At 39.4% G+C, this 16,508-nt stretch overlaps 1 protein-coding gene across 15 annotated transcripts in view; it reads left to right on the top strand.

The window, feature by feature from the left end:
* Nucleotides 1-16,508, top strand: part of ATP11B (ATPase phospholipid transporting 11B (putative)) — a 71,448-nt gene that overhangs the window by 576 nt on the left and 54,364 nt on the right. For all 15 annotated transcript variants that reach the window (XR_012624319.1, XR_012624321.1, XR_012624320.1 and 12 more), the window contains exon 2: nt 15,707-15,823. Coding sequence is in view for 12 of the 15 variants with exons in the window: in XM_074834186.1 (XP_074690287.1) it covers nt 15,707-15,823 (117 nt within the window). In the remaining 3 variants the exon portion in view is untranslated. The remainder of the gene's footprint in view (nt 1-15,706; nt 15,824-16,508) is intronic.

Here is a 16,508-nt window from a genome sequence, read left to right as displayed (position 1 = left end):
GACGTATTGGGTTTGAGGTGTTTAGGGGTTTTGCGGGTTTTCTAAGTGGTTGTTTTTTGGTTTTTTGGGTTTTTTTGTTGTTCGTTTGTTTGTTTGTTTTTCTTGAAACGATGTTGACACAGAGGAAAGCACCTTCCCTTACCTGTGGCCCCCTTTGGGAAGGGCTCCCCAAACTTCTTTTCACGGAGGAATGACGGTGCCTTTTTCTGAGGACCAGCACTTCAGAGATTTACTGGCCTCTCCTCCTCCTTCACGTTGCGAAATCTTATAAGGCTTTTTCACCCGATGTGCGTCTGTCTCATTTATTTCCCTGTACCTGAGAGTTTTGCAGCCGTTGCTTCTGCGTGCGTGTTAAGGCTTTGAAAGTGACGAGAAATGAAAGAAAAACATCCGTGAGATGCTTTTGGTGGGGGAACCACTTGAAAAAGGCTGCGGTTAGACGGTGCCTCCCTCTAGACAGGAGCTACTTGCTGTGCTTGTGTTATAACGTGCGAGGGAAATAAGGCGGCTGTGACTGTAGTGTCTGTGGCAGGGAAGTACGTTGAGTTTGACTATTTCGATCTGAAGTGTTGGCCGGCTTCCTGTCCCCTCCAGCGTTATTTCTCTTGCCCTTTCTCAAAGGGAGAAATTCCTTCTAAATGATGTATTCACAAAGTTACTTTTTCCATTCATTGGCATTACCTTGCATCACAGATGTTGTACAGGTTAGTACGAGAACTTACATTAGTTAGGTTTTTATATATTAATGGTTAAAGCTTCTGTCTCACTAATAATTTGTTACATCACTTTTTACAAAAAAAAGATATTTTTTCCGTTTTTTTTTTTTCCCACCCCCCACCCCCCATCTCCTTTCCCATGGCCCGTGGATTTATCCATACTTGTGTCTGAATCACAGAGCTTGTGGTGATGGTCTCAATACCAGCTTGACAGTACTCACTAGTTTGGGCTGACCCCAAGAGTTCTTGACCGGGAAATGAATTGCTCTGTCTGAGCTCTCTGACTGCACTCTTCTGTTACACTCATACATACGCTTATTAGAATAAATCCTGTTTGTCGTAACATAGCTATCATTTTTCCCTTTGAAGGTGGCTTGAGGTTTGTGTGTGTGGTTTTTAAAGCAGCATTATGTTGTCTTCTGTAGAGTTTAGATTAGACTGTATCAGTGCTAGGAATTCATGTATCAAACATGATTGCTTTTCCCCCAGCGAGTACACTAACTAGCTTTCTGGAAATATGTTTGCCCTTAATAGAAATTAAAAGCATAGTGTAACAAGATGAGCAATAAACCTAGCACTTACAGGTTTTTGTTCTTCTAAAGGAAACTGATGGGGAAATAAAACTTGCACTAGTTTTGACAGCGAAAGATTAGTGTAGTAGAACAAGGGGATAATAAAAAGTCAAGATGCTTGGACAGATGTTTAAATATGGTACTAAGGAAAAAAATTGTTGCAAGAATACATGTTCTGTGTTTTCTATAAGCCTCACTGTTTGATGTTACCGGCTTGTTTGTTTCACAGCTCATAAAGATGAAAAATGGCCTAAGATAGGTATCACACTGCATGTTTCTTCCAAGGGACACTTGGACAACTCCCTCCTGTGTGTAATTGTTGGTTTAACAGAGATGCCACCATGTTTGCTGTTTCATACATCCATGATGTTTAGGTTCTGAAAGAATGTCAAAGGGCCAAGAACCTGGGAAAGGATGCTGAGAAAATAATCAGAGTGAGTAGGAAGAGTGGGGTAGCAGAAATGTTTGAATCAAAGGATGATGAAATCTGTGTCTGATTTATTTCTGATAGGAGAAGAGAAGAATGTGTGGGTTTGGATGCCTTTAGAGCATGTATTTGTACCTGTGCTTGATGTGGTAATAGGTTTTGAAAAAAGTGTTTCTTCCGTACAGGAAGGTTGGAACCAGGCAAATACGTGGGAGTGATTTAAGTGGGATGTTGTAGTAATACAAAAGAAAAAAGTTGGTGTACAGAAATTGGAAAGTAGGAAGGATTTGGGGAAAGGATGGGAGGGACTGGTACTTTGCTGAAGGTGCTTTTAGGTAGTTATTAAGTACACCCTGTATGAAACCAATGAATGTTTTGCGACTTCTTGTTTCTTTAAAGAGGACAGTATTTCATACAGTAATTAATGAGATTGTACTGAGTGTATATGGTCTTGAGAGCTTGTGTTCTCAAGTGTTGTAAAAGGGACAGGGAAAATGAAGCAGGTGGTCTTAGAAGTAATGAGAGGACCTGGTATGGAATTAAGATTATTTCAGTTAAGTTCTTTGAGTGGTGACTTTGCTGTGCTTTAGCCTGTGAAGATGCATGCCTTTATAGATGCATAGAAGGATGACTATGAGAACAGGAAACATGCTGAGAATGTAAGAGTTCACATAAAGACCGTCTTTATTATGGTCTTACAAGTCCAAAACAGTTTTGTAACTGATGAGTTATTTGTCTTTTCAGTGATTTGTTGTATAATAGAAATTGGTGACAGTAATACTGTTGCTCAGTCTTCAGTGCCTATGTAGAACTCTTACAGATCATCAGTTTGTTTTGGTATCTTGGCCTTCAGTCTGCTTTGTTTGCTCAGAAGCAGTTAACACCACCCTACACAAACAGTTTATCAGTTTTTCTTCATCTAATGATGTCCCATACTAAATAAACTGCATAGTAAGTCATTAACAGCATGCAGCTTTCTAGTTAATATTATTAGAATATCACTCTCTAGTTAATAGTTGGAGGTACTTGAGTTTAGTAACAAAAAAATGTAGAGACAAATGGAGTTACAATTCAGTGCTTTGACTAAAATGCCCTGATGTATGTCAAAGACAGGCTTTGAGCGGGAAAGATGCCTGAATTCCGGCTCTGTTACCTTGAGATCTCAGAAAGACAGTAGGCATGTGGATTTGCTGAGGGTTGCATAACACCACAGGCACAGCCAGCTCTGCTTGAAAAAAGCAACCGGGTAAACAACAGTTGATAGGAAGCATCATTAATATTCAGTAATAGTACAATACACTTTATTTGCATTTCCAAATATGATGGGTTAGACTACAGAGCTAATCTTTTGTACAGCAGAGTGCTACTGTGGCTCTCCTGGTCAAGTTTGTGCAGTACTGACACAAAACAAGAGTAGAAAGTGGCATTTGTAATGCTCAGTGACTTTGTGTACCACTTCTAGTTTGATAGATTTGTGACAGTGTTTGGCCTGTGCTAATGTCCCAATGGTGTACATGAGCGTAGGAACTGTTGCAGTGGTATTAACAGAAAGTAATGACTACTTCCGTTGTCTGGCAAGGAGGTCTCCAAAAATTGTGATAGAATACCCTTGTATGTATGATCTTAGCTGCATAATTTTGAACGATTAGTCCTGTCAAGTGAAGAAGGGTCTCTGGATTTCCCTTCTAGTTGCTGTTATGTGGAGTTTGAGCCTTTTGATCTGCTATCTAACAGTGCAATTATGTACAAAGAATACTGCGTGGAGAAAACGTAAGAGCTGCCTGCCTGGTTCCTCTTATACGTGACAGTTCAAGAGAAAGAGAATTATGCTGTATTTATTTGGTAGAGTATCTTCTTCCTACAATTTAAGAACCCAAACGCACTGTGCACTGACAACTTTTATACTATGCAGAGCAAAGTATTCAGGCCAATGCAACTTTGATATTTAACTGGAAGTCAGAAAATGTATAGATTAATTCCTTTGAATCGGTGTCTTTTAACTGGAAAACCTTGTTACCAGACTATTTTGTGGTTATAGGAAAGTTCAGATTAGAAGGGACATCAAGAGTTCATCTAGTCCTAAAGTTCTGCATAAGAAGGTGATCACAGGGAATGTTTTGACTGTTTTGTGTTGGTTGTCCCTGTTGCACACCACACCTCCCCAGGATGAACACGTGTTCTTGTTCATCTTTTGGATACGTTCTAATGAAAAGTTTCTTCTACTGATAAGGGAAATGTCCTCGAATAGATTAGCACTAAAGGGCTGTATGTTTGGGATGTTCTTCCCTTTCCTTCCATGTGTTGGTATCTGCTGAGATGTTCTGAGAAGGGCAGATGGCATTCTGTGATAGCTTGTGGTTATTTGTATTCTAAACAAGGTGGACAGCATTTGATCTCCTTGTTTGCACTGACGTTTGTGTAGTATTTTCACTTAATCATTTCATAGAATTGAACCAATGTAGTTACTCCTTCCCCCCCCGCCCCCGCATTCCCCTCTATTTTTTGAATACTGGAACTACTTTGAACTAATCCATTGACTGAGAGGCCTAGCTTCTGAAATCATGTTGCTGTTCTAAAGCACAGTTTCCCCCTTCTTTTCTTACTTGTCATTGAAGCCTGTTCCCCTTTTGGTTAAAATTAAGTGGGTGTTATTGTGTACTAGAAAAATAAATGCGTATTTGCTTAAAAGAGTTCCTCTGGTTCAGACTGCCTACCTAATTCTGTATTGTCACTGAAGGATCAGTGAGATGCATGTTAGAGCAGCCCAAAGATTGCACTGCTTTGGTTAGAGTAGCTTCAGAACTGGGGGTTAATGACTCCCCTCATGTAACTTCACACAGGAGAAAATGTGGCCCAGTTTTTTGCTGGAGATACTCTGTGATCTGCTGGACTAGTCCTCCCATTGTGTTTGGGTCTTTTTAACCTTATTTTCTTTTTATATTCTGCGACTGCTGAAGGCTAATATATTTGCAGCACAGTGTGTTCCAAAGTGTGCAGAACCTGGCCCTGTCTTCAGCCAGCTGTCTGTTCCAAACAGAGACATCCGTTGTGCCCTGTGTGTAATTTATAAATCTTATCTCATAAAAATTAGCTCTAAATTTAAAAATTGCCTACCAGAACCTAATCAAACCAGTCTTGACACTGTTTCTTTCAAAGACCATTTTAAAAATGGGAAAATCAGGCTTGTCTAATGTGCTGCCTTTCTGTGAGACTTGGATGTTTGACCTGTATCTTGTCCCATCCCTTTTTTTTTTTTAAATTTCCCCTAGCCATGAGCCTTTTAAGCAGCAAATTTTTATTGTGCCAAACTTCCACTTGTCACACAATAATGTGACCATTTCATTGACAGTATGATACTCCTGCACTAATAGGGTCTTGCTCCCTTAATAGCCACTGTCTATTTGTCTTCTATGTGACTGAGGAAGAAAAGTGTTATTTTGTTGACAGAGAGCTTTTTGTGTTCTGTTCAGTAGATGGTATCTGGGGGTATGGTCAGGGTGATGCGTCTTTATTTATTGCTAAGAGATTGCCTCTGAGCTCTCATCAGAAGGTAAAATTAATAATCTAAGGCAAGTAAAACTGTGCTGAATTCAGTAACATTCAACATGTGTTTTGGATATCATTGGTATTCATTTTTCTAGTTGTGGATGGGTTGGCTGAATTCATTAAAACTTTTGTTTGCTTTCTTCTCAAGTGGAGAGATAGGAGTTATAAGAGAAAAATATAATAATGTTTTTAAATTACTTTAAAAGCATCATGACTTGTGCCTTTCACTAGTGATCTGCCATCTGTTTTTCTTTATTGTGCTATGGTGTCCTCAGTAGTTATGACTGTTTTTGTAACTATTTTGCAGGGAAAAAGGTATCTACAGTGTACCACTAAAAAAAATCCTTTAATTTCTAGCACAAAATCTGTTTGTAAGCCAGCAGATCAGAACTGCAGCAAAACAGATCTGACAAAGCGCCTCTGTAAACGCAAGGTCATATCTTCCAGCAAAACCCAGGTGACATATTTGCAGCTAGACTTTTTTTTATACAAACCTCTTTTCAACTGCTGTTGAAAAAAAACCACTTAGCAATAATACAGACCATGGTAGAAAAAACAGAAAGTAGGACCAACAGCTACATGATTTAAAAACCAAACCCCTGCAATTCCTTGGTCTCCCACATACTGTGACTTAGGAGGTTTTTTTTCTTGTTCAGTTTGAGTGAAAATAAGCATGGGAAAGGAGAACTTTGCTGTAAATGGGAAGGAGAGATAATAATGTGGACAGAAAGCAAACTGTTTTCATCCTGAAATATTTTACCAGGGAAAGAAGTTTTATATGGTTTATACCAAAAAGTATGTTTTGTTATATGTTGTTACATTTTGTTAGTCTTTCACTGTCCTCTTTGCACATTTTTGTTCTAGCTTTATGCATGGTTGTGCTAATTTTTGCAGATATTTACATACCTGTCTGGAAAAAGAATTGCAGCAACTTCGAAAGGAAGCTTAAGATTTAGCAAGCTTGAAGGATAAACTAGTTTGTGGATATGTCTGAAAGCAGGACATTAAACTGATGCTTAGGTCATAAATCATGTTTGAAATGGAATTAAAACTTAAAGTGATATTTGATGAATGTGGTAGACTTAAAACTGTAATGTTAAGTTTTCCAGAGCAGGCTTTATCAAAGCATGTTAAAAGGAAGAGCTAGAGCTAAATTATCTTCCTGTGAAACTTGTTGAGCAACAACTGACAGAGCAATTGTCAGTATAATTTTGCCACGCATTTTGAAAAAGCCTTAAGATTTATTTTCTAGGGGTGGTTTCAGGGGAAGAGCTCGTGAGAAGTTTTTCATATTGAAGGAAAATGTGAATTAGACTTGCAGTGCAGGAACTGATCAGCACAAGTAGCTGTTGCATACTAGAAACAATCTAAATGTTGAAAATGGTGGTTTTCAGTATTCATATGGGATAATGGTCATAGCAATAGCCCAGAACAGGAGCCCTCATGCTTGTGTAAAATAGTTTTACAAATAACTCTTCAGAGCAGTGGGTAAACAGCATTTCATTTTCAGACAATAGTGCACATAGTATGCAAGCATGTGAAGGAATGTGTGATTCTTCTGTATTTGTCCTGTCAGGGACTTGACAAGTGTAGTTTTTGTATATGGTGAAATTGCTAGCTACAAAATTGGAACTGCTTTCTAATTTTAAGTGGAAACAAAGTTCGTAACCTGTCACAGATTTGAATGTCTTATTTTATATTGGAAATCAGATAAAAATATTTTTGCTATAAAGTAAATGAAAGTAATCCAGGGACTGTGCAGAAAGGATACAATTAGAATTTTGTTTTTTTGAGATACTGTGGTTATTCAAGGTATATGAAGGATTTGTGTGTTGAATGTTTAATTTACTGTACTGGTCCTGTATTTCTTAGTGTGACTTTCTTTAGTAACTGCTATTTCTGTGTGATTGATTGTTGCAGAATTGTAGCACTTTCCATGTTCAAAGTACTTCATCTACTTTGATCAGCATTCTTAAAAATGGCTATTCATTTTTGAGATTTCAATTCTTATTTTATAAAATATGATGCCCTATAGTGCCTTCTGATGGGTGTCTAAAGTCACCCATCAGCTTTGAAAATCTTGCCTACTCTCTGTTTGTACGTGTCTCAGAGGGAGATAATATTGCAGAAAATTGCTGGAGACCACAGAGGAAAATTTTTAGTTCTGAAATTAAAACTGTGTAGTTGGAACTTCAGAGGCATCTTCATTCCTACTTCAGAGCAATAGGCTGTTTTGGGAATCACAGAAAATGACCAGAGATTTTGAACCACAGATGCTGTCAAGCCTCAACTTCTCTTAGACCTCTGGGACTTCATCATAATGCATTTGTTTAGGGAAAAAAGTTAGCACTGAATGGCCTTGCACAGTAGTTCGGGAGCCACTAGCCTTGTCTTTGAGACTGAGGCTTGCTTCTTAGAATCTGAATGTTAACTAAATTGCTTTCTCTATTAGCGTTGAATACACATTTATTGTAAAGTCTCTTTTCTGTCAAAAAGCACCTGAGCAAAAGTATCAATGGATCTGTTCATTATTGATAATTTTCATAATCTGTGTTTCTGAGTATGAAAGGGAGCATCCTAAAATAAAGCAACAAATGAGGAATATATTATAATCATTTGGTTAATTGAATACAAGAGGATAAGAATTCTAATAATCCTGTAGAAAAAATGTGAAGCTTGGAGTTTTGTTGAAGACAGTCACAAAAGAGTAGCTGTTATAGTGTATAGGGTTGTTTTATCATATGAAGTCCAAAATGGATTATGCTTTGTAAATACTATGATTTGAATTGTAGGGAAGGATAAGAAAGCTGGTTCCTTAATTCATGCAAAGTCAGATTTTAAAATTAAACAGTGTACCTAAATCTCTGTTAAAATTCTTTGTTACTGGGGGAAACTGGGCATGTCATAAGTCTTTGAGAGCGCGATGTTAGAAAGCCTAGCTTGCCTGCTCGGCTTGCTTTTCCTTTCTGTTTTTATTGATGTTACAAGACCAGTATGTTTGGCATCAGTCACCTGAGTAGAGAAACTGGCACAGGGAAGTATGTTCGCAATGAATGAGGCCAGTTTAGCTTGCTTGTTGTTTTTGCAGATAAATAAGGGCAAGATAGATGGGTTTTTAAATTTAAAGTAGGGATTTTTCCAAGATATTTTTGTGGGCATTTTGACAAAATAAGGTAAAATAAGAACAACTTGAGCTGTATTGTAACCAGGACTGTGTTCCAAGCACCAGTATGACTTTTCTGACTTTGTGAAAGGAAGGAATATTGCTTTGTGGTTTCTCAGGCCTTGTTTCCTAGAGTGTTTGTAGTCTGGTTAGGACTTATAGGAGGTTACAGCATGATTTGTTGTCAGATATTTTAAACAACTGCAGATATAGTAAGCGGGAAGAGGAAGTTGCATGAATAGTGCATGACTTTTAATACTGTTCTATTTCTTTACTGCATTGATATTTAAAAGAGGAGGAACAAATTGCATGGCACTATGTAAACCTCAGGGTGCTTCAGCTGATTCACTACTTTAGTTGCTAGAGCAGTGTTTAAAATTGCTGTGAGAGGCTGTTTCTTCCTTCATGCTAACCTTTGATATGACAAATTCAGTTTGACTGCTGCCCAGTTACATGACTGAAAGAATTATTGGCTGACTGTTTTTGAGTACAAATTCACACAGACTTCTGAAAATGTGCATGGAGTGTGAATAGATCATCTTATCTGACAAAGGGAAAAGTATTCCATGTATATTCAGAAAAAAATCCAAAGCAAGAAAATCCATTTCCTCAAAACACCTTTAATCAAAATATATCTTGGCAGCAGTGTAATAGCAGGCTTTGACTCTATCTGCCAGGAAATATGGTGTTCTGTTTCTGTGGCCTCAGTCAGTCACCTCCCTAGGAAAAAGGCTTCCTGAGGCAGAGTTTTCTTCTGTTTATTAGTTTTATTAACAATTATGTGGTGTCCAAAGGGCTTTTGGGGGAACTACTGCTTTCCTTAGCAGAGTTCAGTGCGGTTTTTGAAAGGAGGAAGAGGCTCTAATTGAGACTTCCTTATTTCGAACCCCTTTCACTAAAAACTGGTCACATAGCAGAAGTTCTTTTAAGTTCTTTTAGCAAATATAATGTAGCTTTTTTTTTTTCCCTGTAAAAGCTGTGAATGATGAATAAGAAACACTGGGAGATAATATTAAAGTATCTGCTTTATGCAGATCATAAGCAAAAATTGCTTGCCAAATGATTTGTGATTATCAATGCATGTATTGCAAGGCTTGAAACAGCAATTGATTTGCTGTGTGCTGGTCTCATGTTGCTAATCCTAGCTGAAAGATCTGCAGATTTCTGCTGTCTCACTTAACAGTGCTGTAGAGTGCGTGGGGAGGGTGTACATGCATGCTGCCATAAGTTAATAGTGATATTGAAAAAGTAAGAGTCTGCAGTAGATAGGGTATATTATATCAACAAGTTGACTGAGGAAGCATTTCTTCTTTTCTTTGTTTATGTTTGCAGGTTGTTGGGAGGGCAGTCTCATCAACTGCACAGTTCCTTTTCATAGTGATGCTTTTCGTTTGCTTATTCTGTTTCTCCAGTTGCCTAATTCGTTGTTCATGCTAATAATGCTTCCTCAGCATCAATATAAAACTCTTCTTCCACAGTGTTTTGTTACATCACCTTTTGTTATTGCATGACCATGCAATTGTTCTAGGGAACTGATAGTTAAAAATAATAAAAAACAACTGGGAAAATGGTGGGGCTTCGGTTGGATCAGTTTTCCACTCCACTTTATTGTATGGCTACATGGGCAGTTCTCCTAGAACAACGGTGGAGATGGAGACAGAATGTAGGACAGGATTGTTTGGAGGAGTGGCTGTTGAAGCCCATGTCTTTCATGAAAGAAATAACATAAAATCGCAGTTAAAAATTTCTCCTCAGTTCCCCAGGATATGTTTTCTATGCTGTTTTAAAGGAGCCTAATTATTACATAGAGGATGTCTTTGCCTAACTTTTAGAACACTAACAAAGGTAAAGGTGGGGACTAGGAGAATGAAGCCCATTATAGGAGAAGATCAGGTTTGAGACCATCTAAGGAACCTGAAGGTGCACAAGTCCATGGGACCTGATGAGATGCATCCACGGGTCCCGAGGGAACTGGTGGATGAAGTGGCTAAGCCGCAGTCTGGTGAAGTTTTCACTGACTGGAAAAGGGGAAACACAACCCCCATTTTTAAAAAGGGAAATAAAGGAGACCCGGGGAACTACAGGCTAGTCAGTCTCACCTCTGTGCCTGGTAAGATCATGGAGTGGATCCTCCTGGAAGATATGCTAGGGCACATGGAAAATAAGGAGGTGATTGGTGACAGCCAGCATGGCTTCACTGAGGGCAAATCGTGCCTGGCAGATTTGGTGGACTTCTACGACAGGGTTACAGCACTGGTGGACAAGGGGAAGGCAACTGGCATCATCTACCTGGACTTGTGCAAAGCTTCTGACACTGTCCCACACAACATCCTTGTCTCTAAATTGGAGAGGCATGGGTTTGATGGATGGGTCAGAGTTGTGGTCAATGGCTTGATGTCAAAGTGGAGAGCAGTGACAAGTGGCATTCCTCAGGGATCGGTGTTGGGACCAGTGCTATTCAGCATCTTTGGGAACATGAACAGTGGGATCGAGTGCACCCTCAGCAAGTTCACCGACGACACCAAGCTGTGTGGTGCGGTTGACACCGGGGGAGGGGTGGGATCCATCTGGATGCTGGAGGGAAGGGATCCACCTAGAGGGACCTGGACAGGCTGGAGAGGTGGGCCTGTGCAAACCTCATGAAGTTTAACAAGGCCAAGTGCAAGGTCCTGCACATGGGTCAGGGCAATCCCAAGCACAAATACAGGCTGGGCGAAGAGTGGATTGAGAGCAGCCCAGTGGGGAAGGATTTGAGGGTGTTAGTGGATGGAAAATTGACTACAAGCCAGCAATGTGCACTCGCAGCCCAGAAAGCCAACTGTATCCTGGGCTGCATCAGGAGAAGTATGACCAGCAGGTCGAGGGAGGGGATTCTCCCCCTCTACTCCACTCTCCTGAGACCCCCCCTGCAGTGCTGTGTCCAGCTCTGGGGGCACCAACATCAGAAGGACATGGACCTGCTCGAGTGAGTCCAGAGAAGGCCACAAAGGCGGTCGAGGGCCTGGAGGACCTCCCTTATGAGGACAGGCTGAGAGAGTTGGGGTTCTTCAGCCTGGAGAAGAGAAGGCTCCGCGGAGACCTTCTAGCAGCCTTCCAGTACTTAAAGGGGCTACAGGAAAGCTGGGGAGGGACTCTTTATCAGGGGGTGTAGGGATAGGACGAGGGGTAACGGTTTTAAACTGAAAGAGGGGAGATTTAGATTAGATATAAGGAAGAAATTCTTTCCTGTGAGGGTGGTGAGACACTGGCACAGGTTGCCCAGAGAAGCTGTGGCTGCCCCCTCCCTGGAAGGGTTCAAGGCCAGGTTGGATGGGGCTGTGAGCAACCTGGTCTAGTGGAAGGTGTCCCTGCCCATGGCAGGGGGATTGGAACCTTCCAACCCAAAGCATTCTATGATTCTATGATCTGTGCACTAAGGTAGAAATTACTTCACTAGATAACTGCAGGAAAACTAAGTTTTGTTAGAAGACATTGGTGACAACTGAATATTTTTGCAAGACTTGAAATTTAATTTAGGGATTCTCTGCTCATGCTGTTTAGCTGTAGAAATCCTTTGACAAGGGCATGTTACCCTAGTTTTGCAGCTGAGTTTGATAATGACATTAGAAAGGGAAAGAACTGTCTAATAAGTGAAATTAGGAAACAGTGCTTTCTGCACTTCTTTGTTGGCTTGCATATAGAGACTATGCAAAATCCCTTTGCTTGGCAGAAATTTGGAATACAGATCAGTTTTGTGTCAGGAGCAAGATCTGTGACCAGCCCCATAGTTACAGAAAAGTTAAAGGCATTTAAGTTCTTGAACAATTAAGTTCAATGTCTGTACAGAATTTTCCTTGGAGAGATGTGTAATTAAAATTTCTCTGGAAGATCTGCTTGGTTGTGGTCTCACCACCTTATTATGTGATGACAGGGTTGCTGGGTAATTTCAAATGATCTTACTTAGTTAGATATGAAACTTAGGAAATCTGAGTTCTGTTCCCAGCTCTGACACTTATTTTCTGCTGTGACTACAGTCAAGTCACTAAGGTTGTCAAGGATGTGTCCTTTTTCCAACCATAGCTCTGACAACTGAAGAGGTTCTTCAGCCTGCCTTGCTTGTGTATTGCCATCTCCATAGATCTGCTGACTGCACAGCTTCTGCACTTTCTTTGTGGTAAATTTCAACAAAACAGTTAAATGTGTATAGACTGCAATTTTAAGCTGTTTTAGCTGCACAACAGCACCTGTCATATGGCCTGAGATTCTGATTTGGAAAATAGATTCCTTGCTTTCAGACTTGAGTGTGCTTCAGCGGAGGTATTCTCCTCTGGTAGAAGTGCTTGTGCAGTTAGGCTTGAGTTGTATGGAGGTCTTTACTTTCCATAATAAAAATGTCATTAAACTCATGAACTTTCAGGTGCTCAGATAGTGGCCTGAAAAGGGCATATAAATAGTTTGGAAAAAATTCAGTGATACCCTAGTCTCTCTGAAATTTTTCATTTATCTTTTAATAACTTTCAGCGAGTGGCATGGAGATTAGCATTTATCACCATCAGAAGACTGCCAGTTGCTTTCTTTGCTTTTTCTGTTTTTTTTCTGCTTTACATCTGTTTGGTTTAGAGTGGAATTTTTTCAGGCTGTAGAATATGACTTTCCAAAGTGAGGATGTCTGGCATTTTGTGATTGCCAGACATTTTCTGAGATAGAAAAGAGCTGTGTACCTGGTCTTACTAATTAAGCACATTTTTTTTCTTGCTTGCAAAACACTTTTTATTGTGGCATCTTCTGGATTGATGTAGAAATAATGTGTCACTAATGTCAGATACCCAAAATGCTTCTGCTACAAACATTGTTCTTATTTTAAATTTTGTGTCAGCATTTAACGGGTACATTTTTTCATCTTACTTTCATGCTTGTATTTCTTAAAGTTGTTAACAGTTCCTTTCCTTTTGCTTTTGGCATCCTATATATTTTTTTTGCCGTCCTTTCCCCTATCTACATTTTGTCTCCTTGCTCCATTCTTATCTTTAAACAAGCTTTCACACTGGCACATGTGACTAGAACAGCCTTCCACTGCTTGTTATCTAAAGTTTATTCTCCTTCAAATCTCTTTGAAAAATCCCCCTTTATTTCTTTCTCCCTTCTTTCTTCTGGACCTCCTTTCTGAAGCAGAATGTTTCTGTAGTAATGATGCCAAATACAAAAATTCGTGTGTTTGAGAGGATTTTTTATGTGAACATACCTAATGTCCTGTATTACAGATATTAAAGATTAAAGAAAATTCTTGGTTGGTAATGCCAACCATTTTTTATGTAGCTCGTTGTGCTCACTCTTCACCATCCTCTGTAGTTAACTGGTACAGAAGTATCTTCTCTTGGAGTTCTGTGAAGTGTCAATTTTTATTTGACACAAATGAAGGTCTGAGCTTGGTTTCACAAGTGGAGCAACACAACTGCAAAGGTAGTTTCCTCACCTCCAGTAGTGGAGTTGGTAATGCCCTTTCTAGCTTTTTCATTGGTTGTCCTTTCACTTGGCATCAGAGAACAAGGAGACTGTATATACAGTGCAAAGTCAGTTCTAAGATTGTGTGGAGCTTGGGCTGAAATTCACTACTTCTTGGACAATCATTGATTCCCTGTTGAACAACTTAATGGTTCCAAATTTAATTTCACTACTTTGTTCTGTGTCTCAAAGCTCTTTTAGTTTTTATCTTAGTAATTTTCTTGGCCTGTTATGTGAATTTTTACCGTTTTACTGTTGTGCATGTCTCTTGCCATCACCTGCTTCTCCAGGTTAGAATATTAAAGCTAAGAAGGGTTCTGGTGAGTCACATAGCCCCAGGAAAGGCTCAATTAAAGATAGACTTGAATGACCTAGATATAATAAGCCCTTGTGTTACCGAGACATTGCAACCTTCCCATGTGATTTATTTTGGTTTTTAATTATTCCTTCTCATAAGAAAGGAATTTTTGTTTGTTTTTCCAATATTCAAACAAAGTTTTCCTAGCTGCAATTTAAGATTACTTTTGTTCTACTTTGCCCTTCGGATTACCACTTTTCTTGTTGGAATAGTCTTTTATATATTGGAAGATGTGCTAGTATATCCCAAGTTTCCTCTAGGCTAAATGACTCTAATTTGTTTACTCTTGCTTTTTAGATTGTTCAGCCTTGTGCTATATGTCATATTTTCAGGATCTCTCGTGGCTCATGTTCCACTCCTATGGATGCTGTCCAGTTGGTTCACAGTGCTTCAACTGTGGCTCCCACTTCTCCTCCAGCCTCCTTAGTACTGAAGGCCTTTTTCTCAATGGGATGACATTACTGACTTATACTCAATCTGTGATGAGCCTTTTGATCTTTTTGTACAAAACTCCTATATGGGCTTTTACTCGCTTTTTGTAGATGCAGTTAACTGTCCCTAATGGCTGTATCTTTCAGTCTTCCATGCATCTGGTTGGTCAAGGTGATTTTGAATTTTTTCTTGTCATTCGGTGTTCTTGCAGTCCTGAGGTGGTGTCATCTGCAAATTTAACACCTATACTCCCTTCCCCTCGCAGAGGTAGTTGATGAAAATACTGACCATTAGACCTGCAACAGGGCTTTGGTTCCAAGGGACCTCACTCAGCTCTTCTCTTTTGGGAGGAAACTATTGTTAAGTATTTCTGAGTATCCTTTTTTTTTTTTTATGAGTTTGCTTTCAGTGTTGATACAGGTCATGTGTAAATTGGTGGTAGTGGCAGAAAATTGTGTTTGAGGTTAGACAAAATGTTAGTTCTTAGAGCAGAACTTGTTTGGAAAAATACTGTTGTCCAGTCAGATGCATATGCTTTCGTTTTTAAGCTGGTGAGAATCTCTTCAAAATCCAGTTATTACAGCATATTACTATGACTTGTTTTGACCTTCTACTTTTCTCACATAATCTGTTTTATTAGAGTCATCATGAGCGTTGCTGTGAGGTTTTGTCATTTATATATGTTTTCATCTCCATTTGTTTCTTCAGGTTTGCATGATAGCAAGTATTCTCTTGTCCTTTTTGAGATTTAGGATTTTTTTCTTTCATTTTCCAGATTGAGTACAGAACCTCATAATCGAGATTTCCCCCTCCACCCCCCATTTTTGAAAATTCTTTGAACACAACAGACTTTAATTTGCATGTTAATTTTGTTTCCCATTCAAAAGCCACTATCCTGAAACAGCTGCTTGATATCTGGATATCACTTTTTAGCACAGAGGTAACAATTTTACAAAGCTACAGTTAATAAAATAGTCTTTCTTGATCATCTTTTTTTATTTTGTGTTTTAGGGTTTTGACCCACCGCATCAAAGCGATACAAGAACTATTTATATAGCAAATCGTTTCCCCCAGCATGGCCATTATGTTCCTCAGAAATTTGCGGACAACAGAATCATATCATCCAAGGTAAGGAATCAATTTGTCATGGGAAAACCACTTGATATGTTACTTAAGTTGTGTAGTGAATGTGCATGTGTGTATTATGTCTAATGGTGCATATAGAATATTCAAAACGAAACAAGTTCTAACCTTTTTTGTGAAAAAGCTAGGTTGTTTCCTATATAGTTTTCTTGCTTCTCTCATCCCTCTTTCCTCAGAACCTGGCTAAGTACAGAACAATTAAGCATGTTGGTCAGAATTTCTGAAGAAAGGCAGGTTTTAAACAAGCGTTGCCCATGTCTGGATGTGATGCACAGAACCACTTAAAAGGAAGGATGAAGCTGGTTGTGAGGATGTATAAAATAGCCAAATTGTAAGCTAGTACTCTGCATAAAATAAATCAGCAATGGACTGCAATTGCAGATTCCCTCCTACTGTGACCTTGGATTGGAATCAGTAGAACTGATGGTGGGGATGTGTCTTGTCGCTCTACTGTAGGAGAGAAAGTTACAGCTGCAAGAATTAATTTTCTTGCTACCCAGGATGCAAGCAGCCAAATGAGTCCAGCTGCTCCTAGCCCAGTTGGTAGGAGAACGTTTAAAACTTTGACTGTAAAAGCAATGCAGTTGCCACCACTACTTCCCTGCTAGCTGTACTTAAAAACTACTAAAACTGGATACAGCAGATCTGTGTGGGAGTAGGGCAAGACCGG

This window comes from Strix aluco, chromosome 9 (genome assembly GCF_031877795.1).
Source record: "Strix aluco isolate bStrAlu1 chromosome 9, bStrAlu1.hap1, whole genome shotgun sequence".
Classification (NCBI taxonomy): Eukaryota; Metazoa; Chordata; class Aves; order Strigiformes; family Strigidae; genus Strix; species Strix aluco.
Note: the sequence above shows the minus strand (reverse complement) of the source record. Positions and strands in the feature narration are given on the sequence as shown.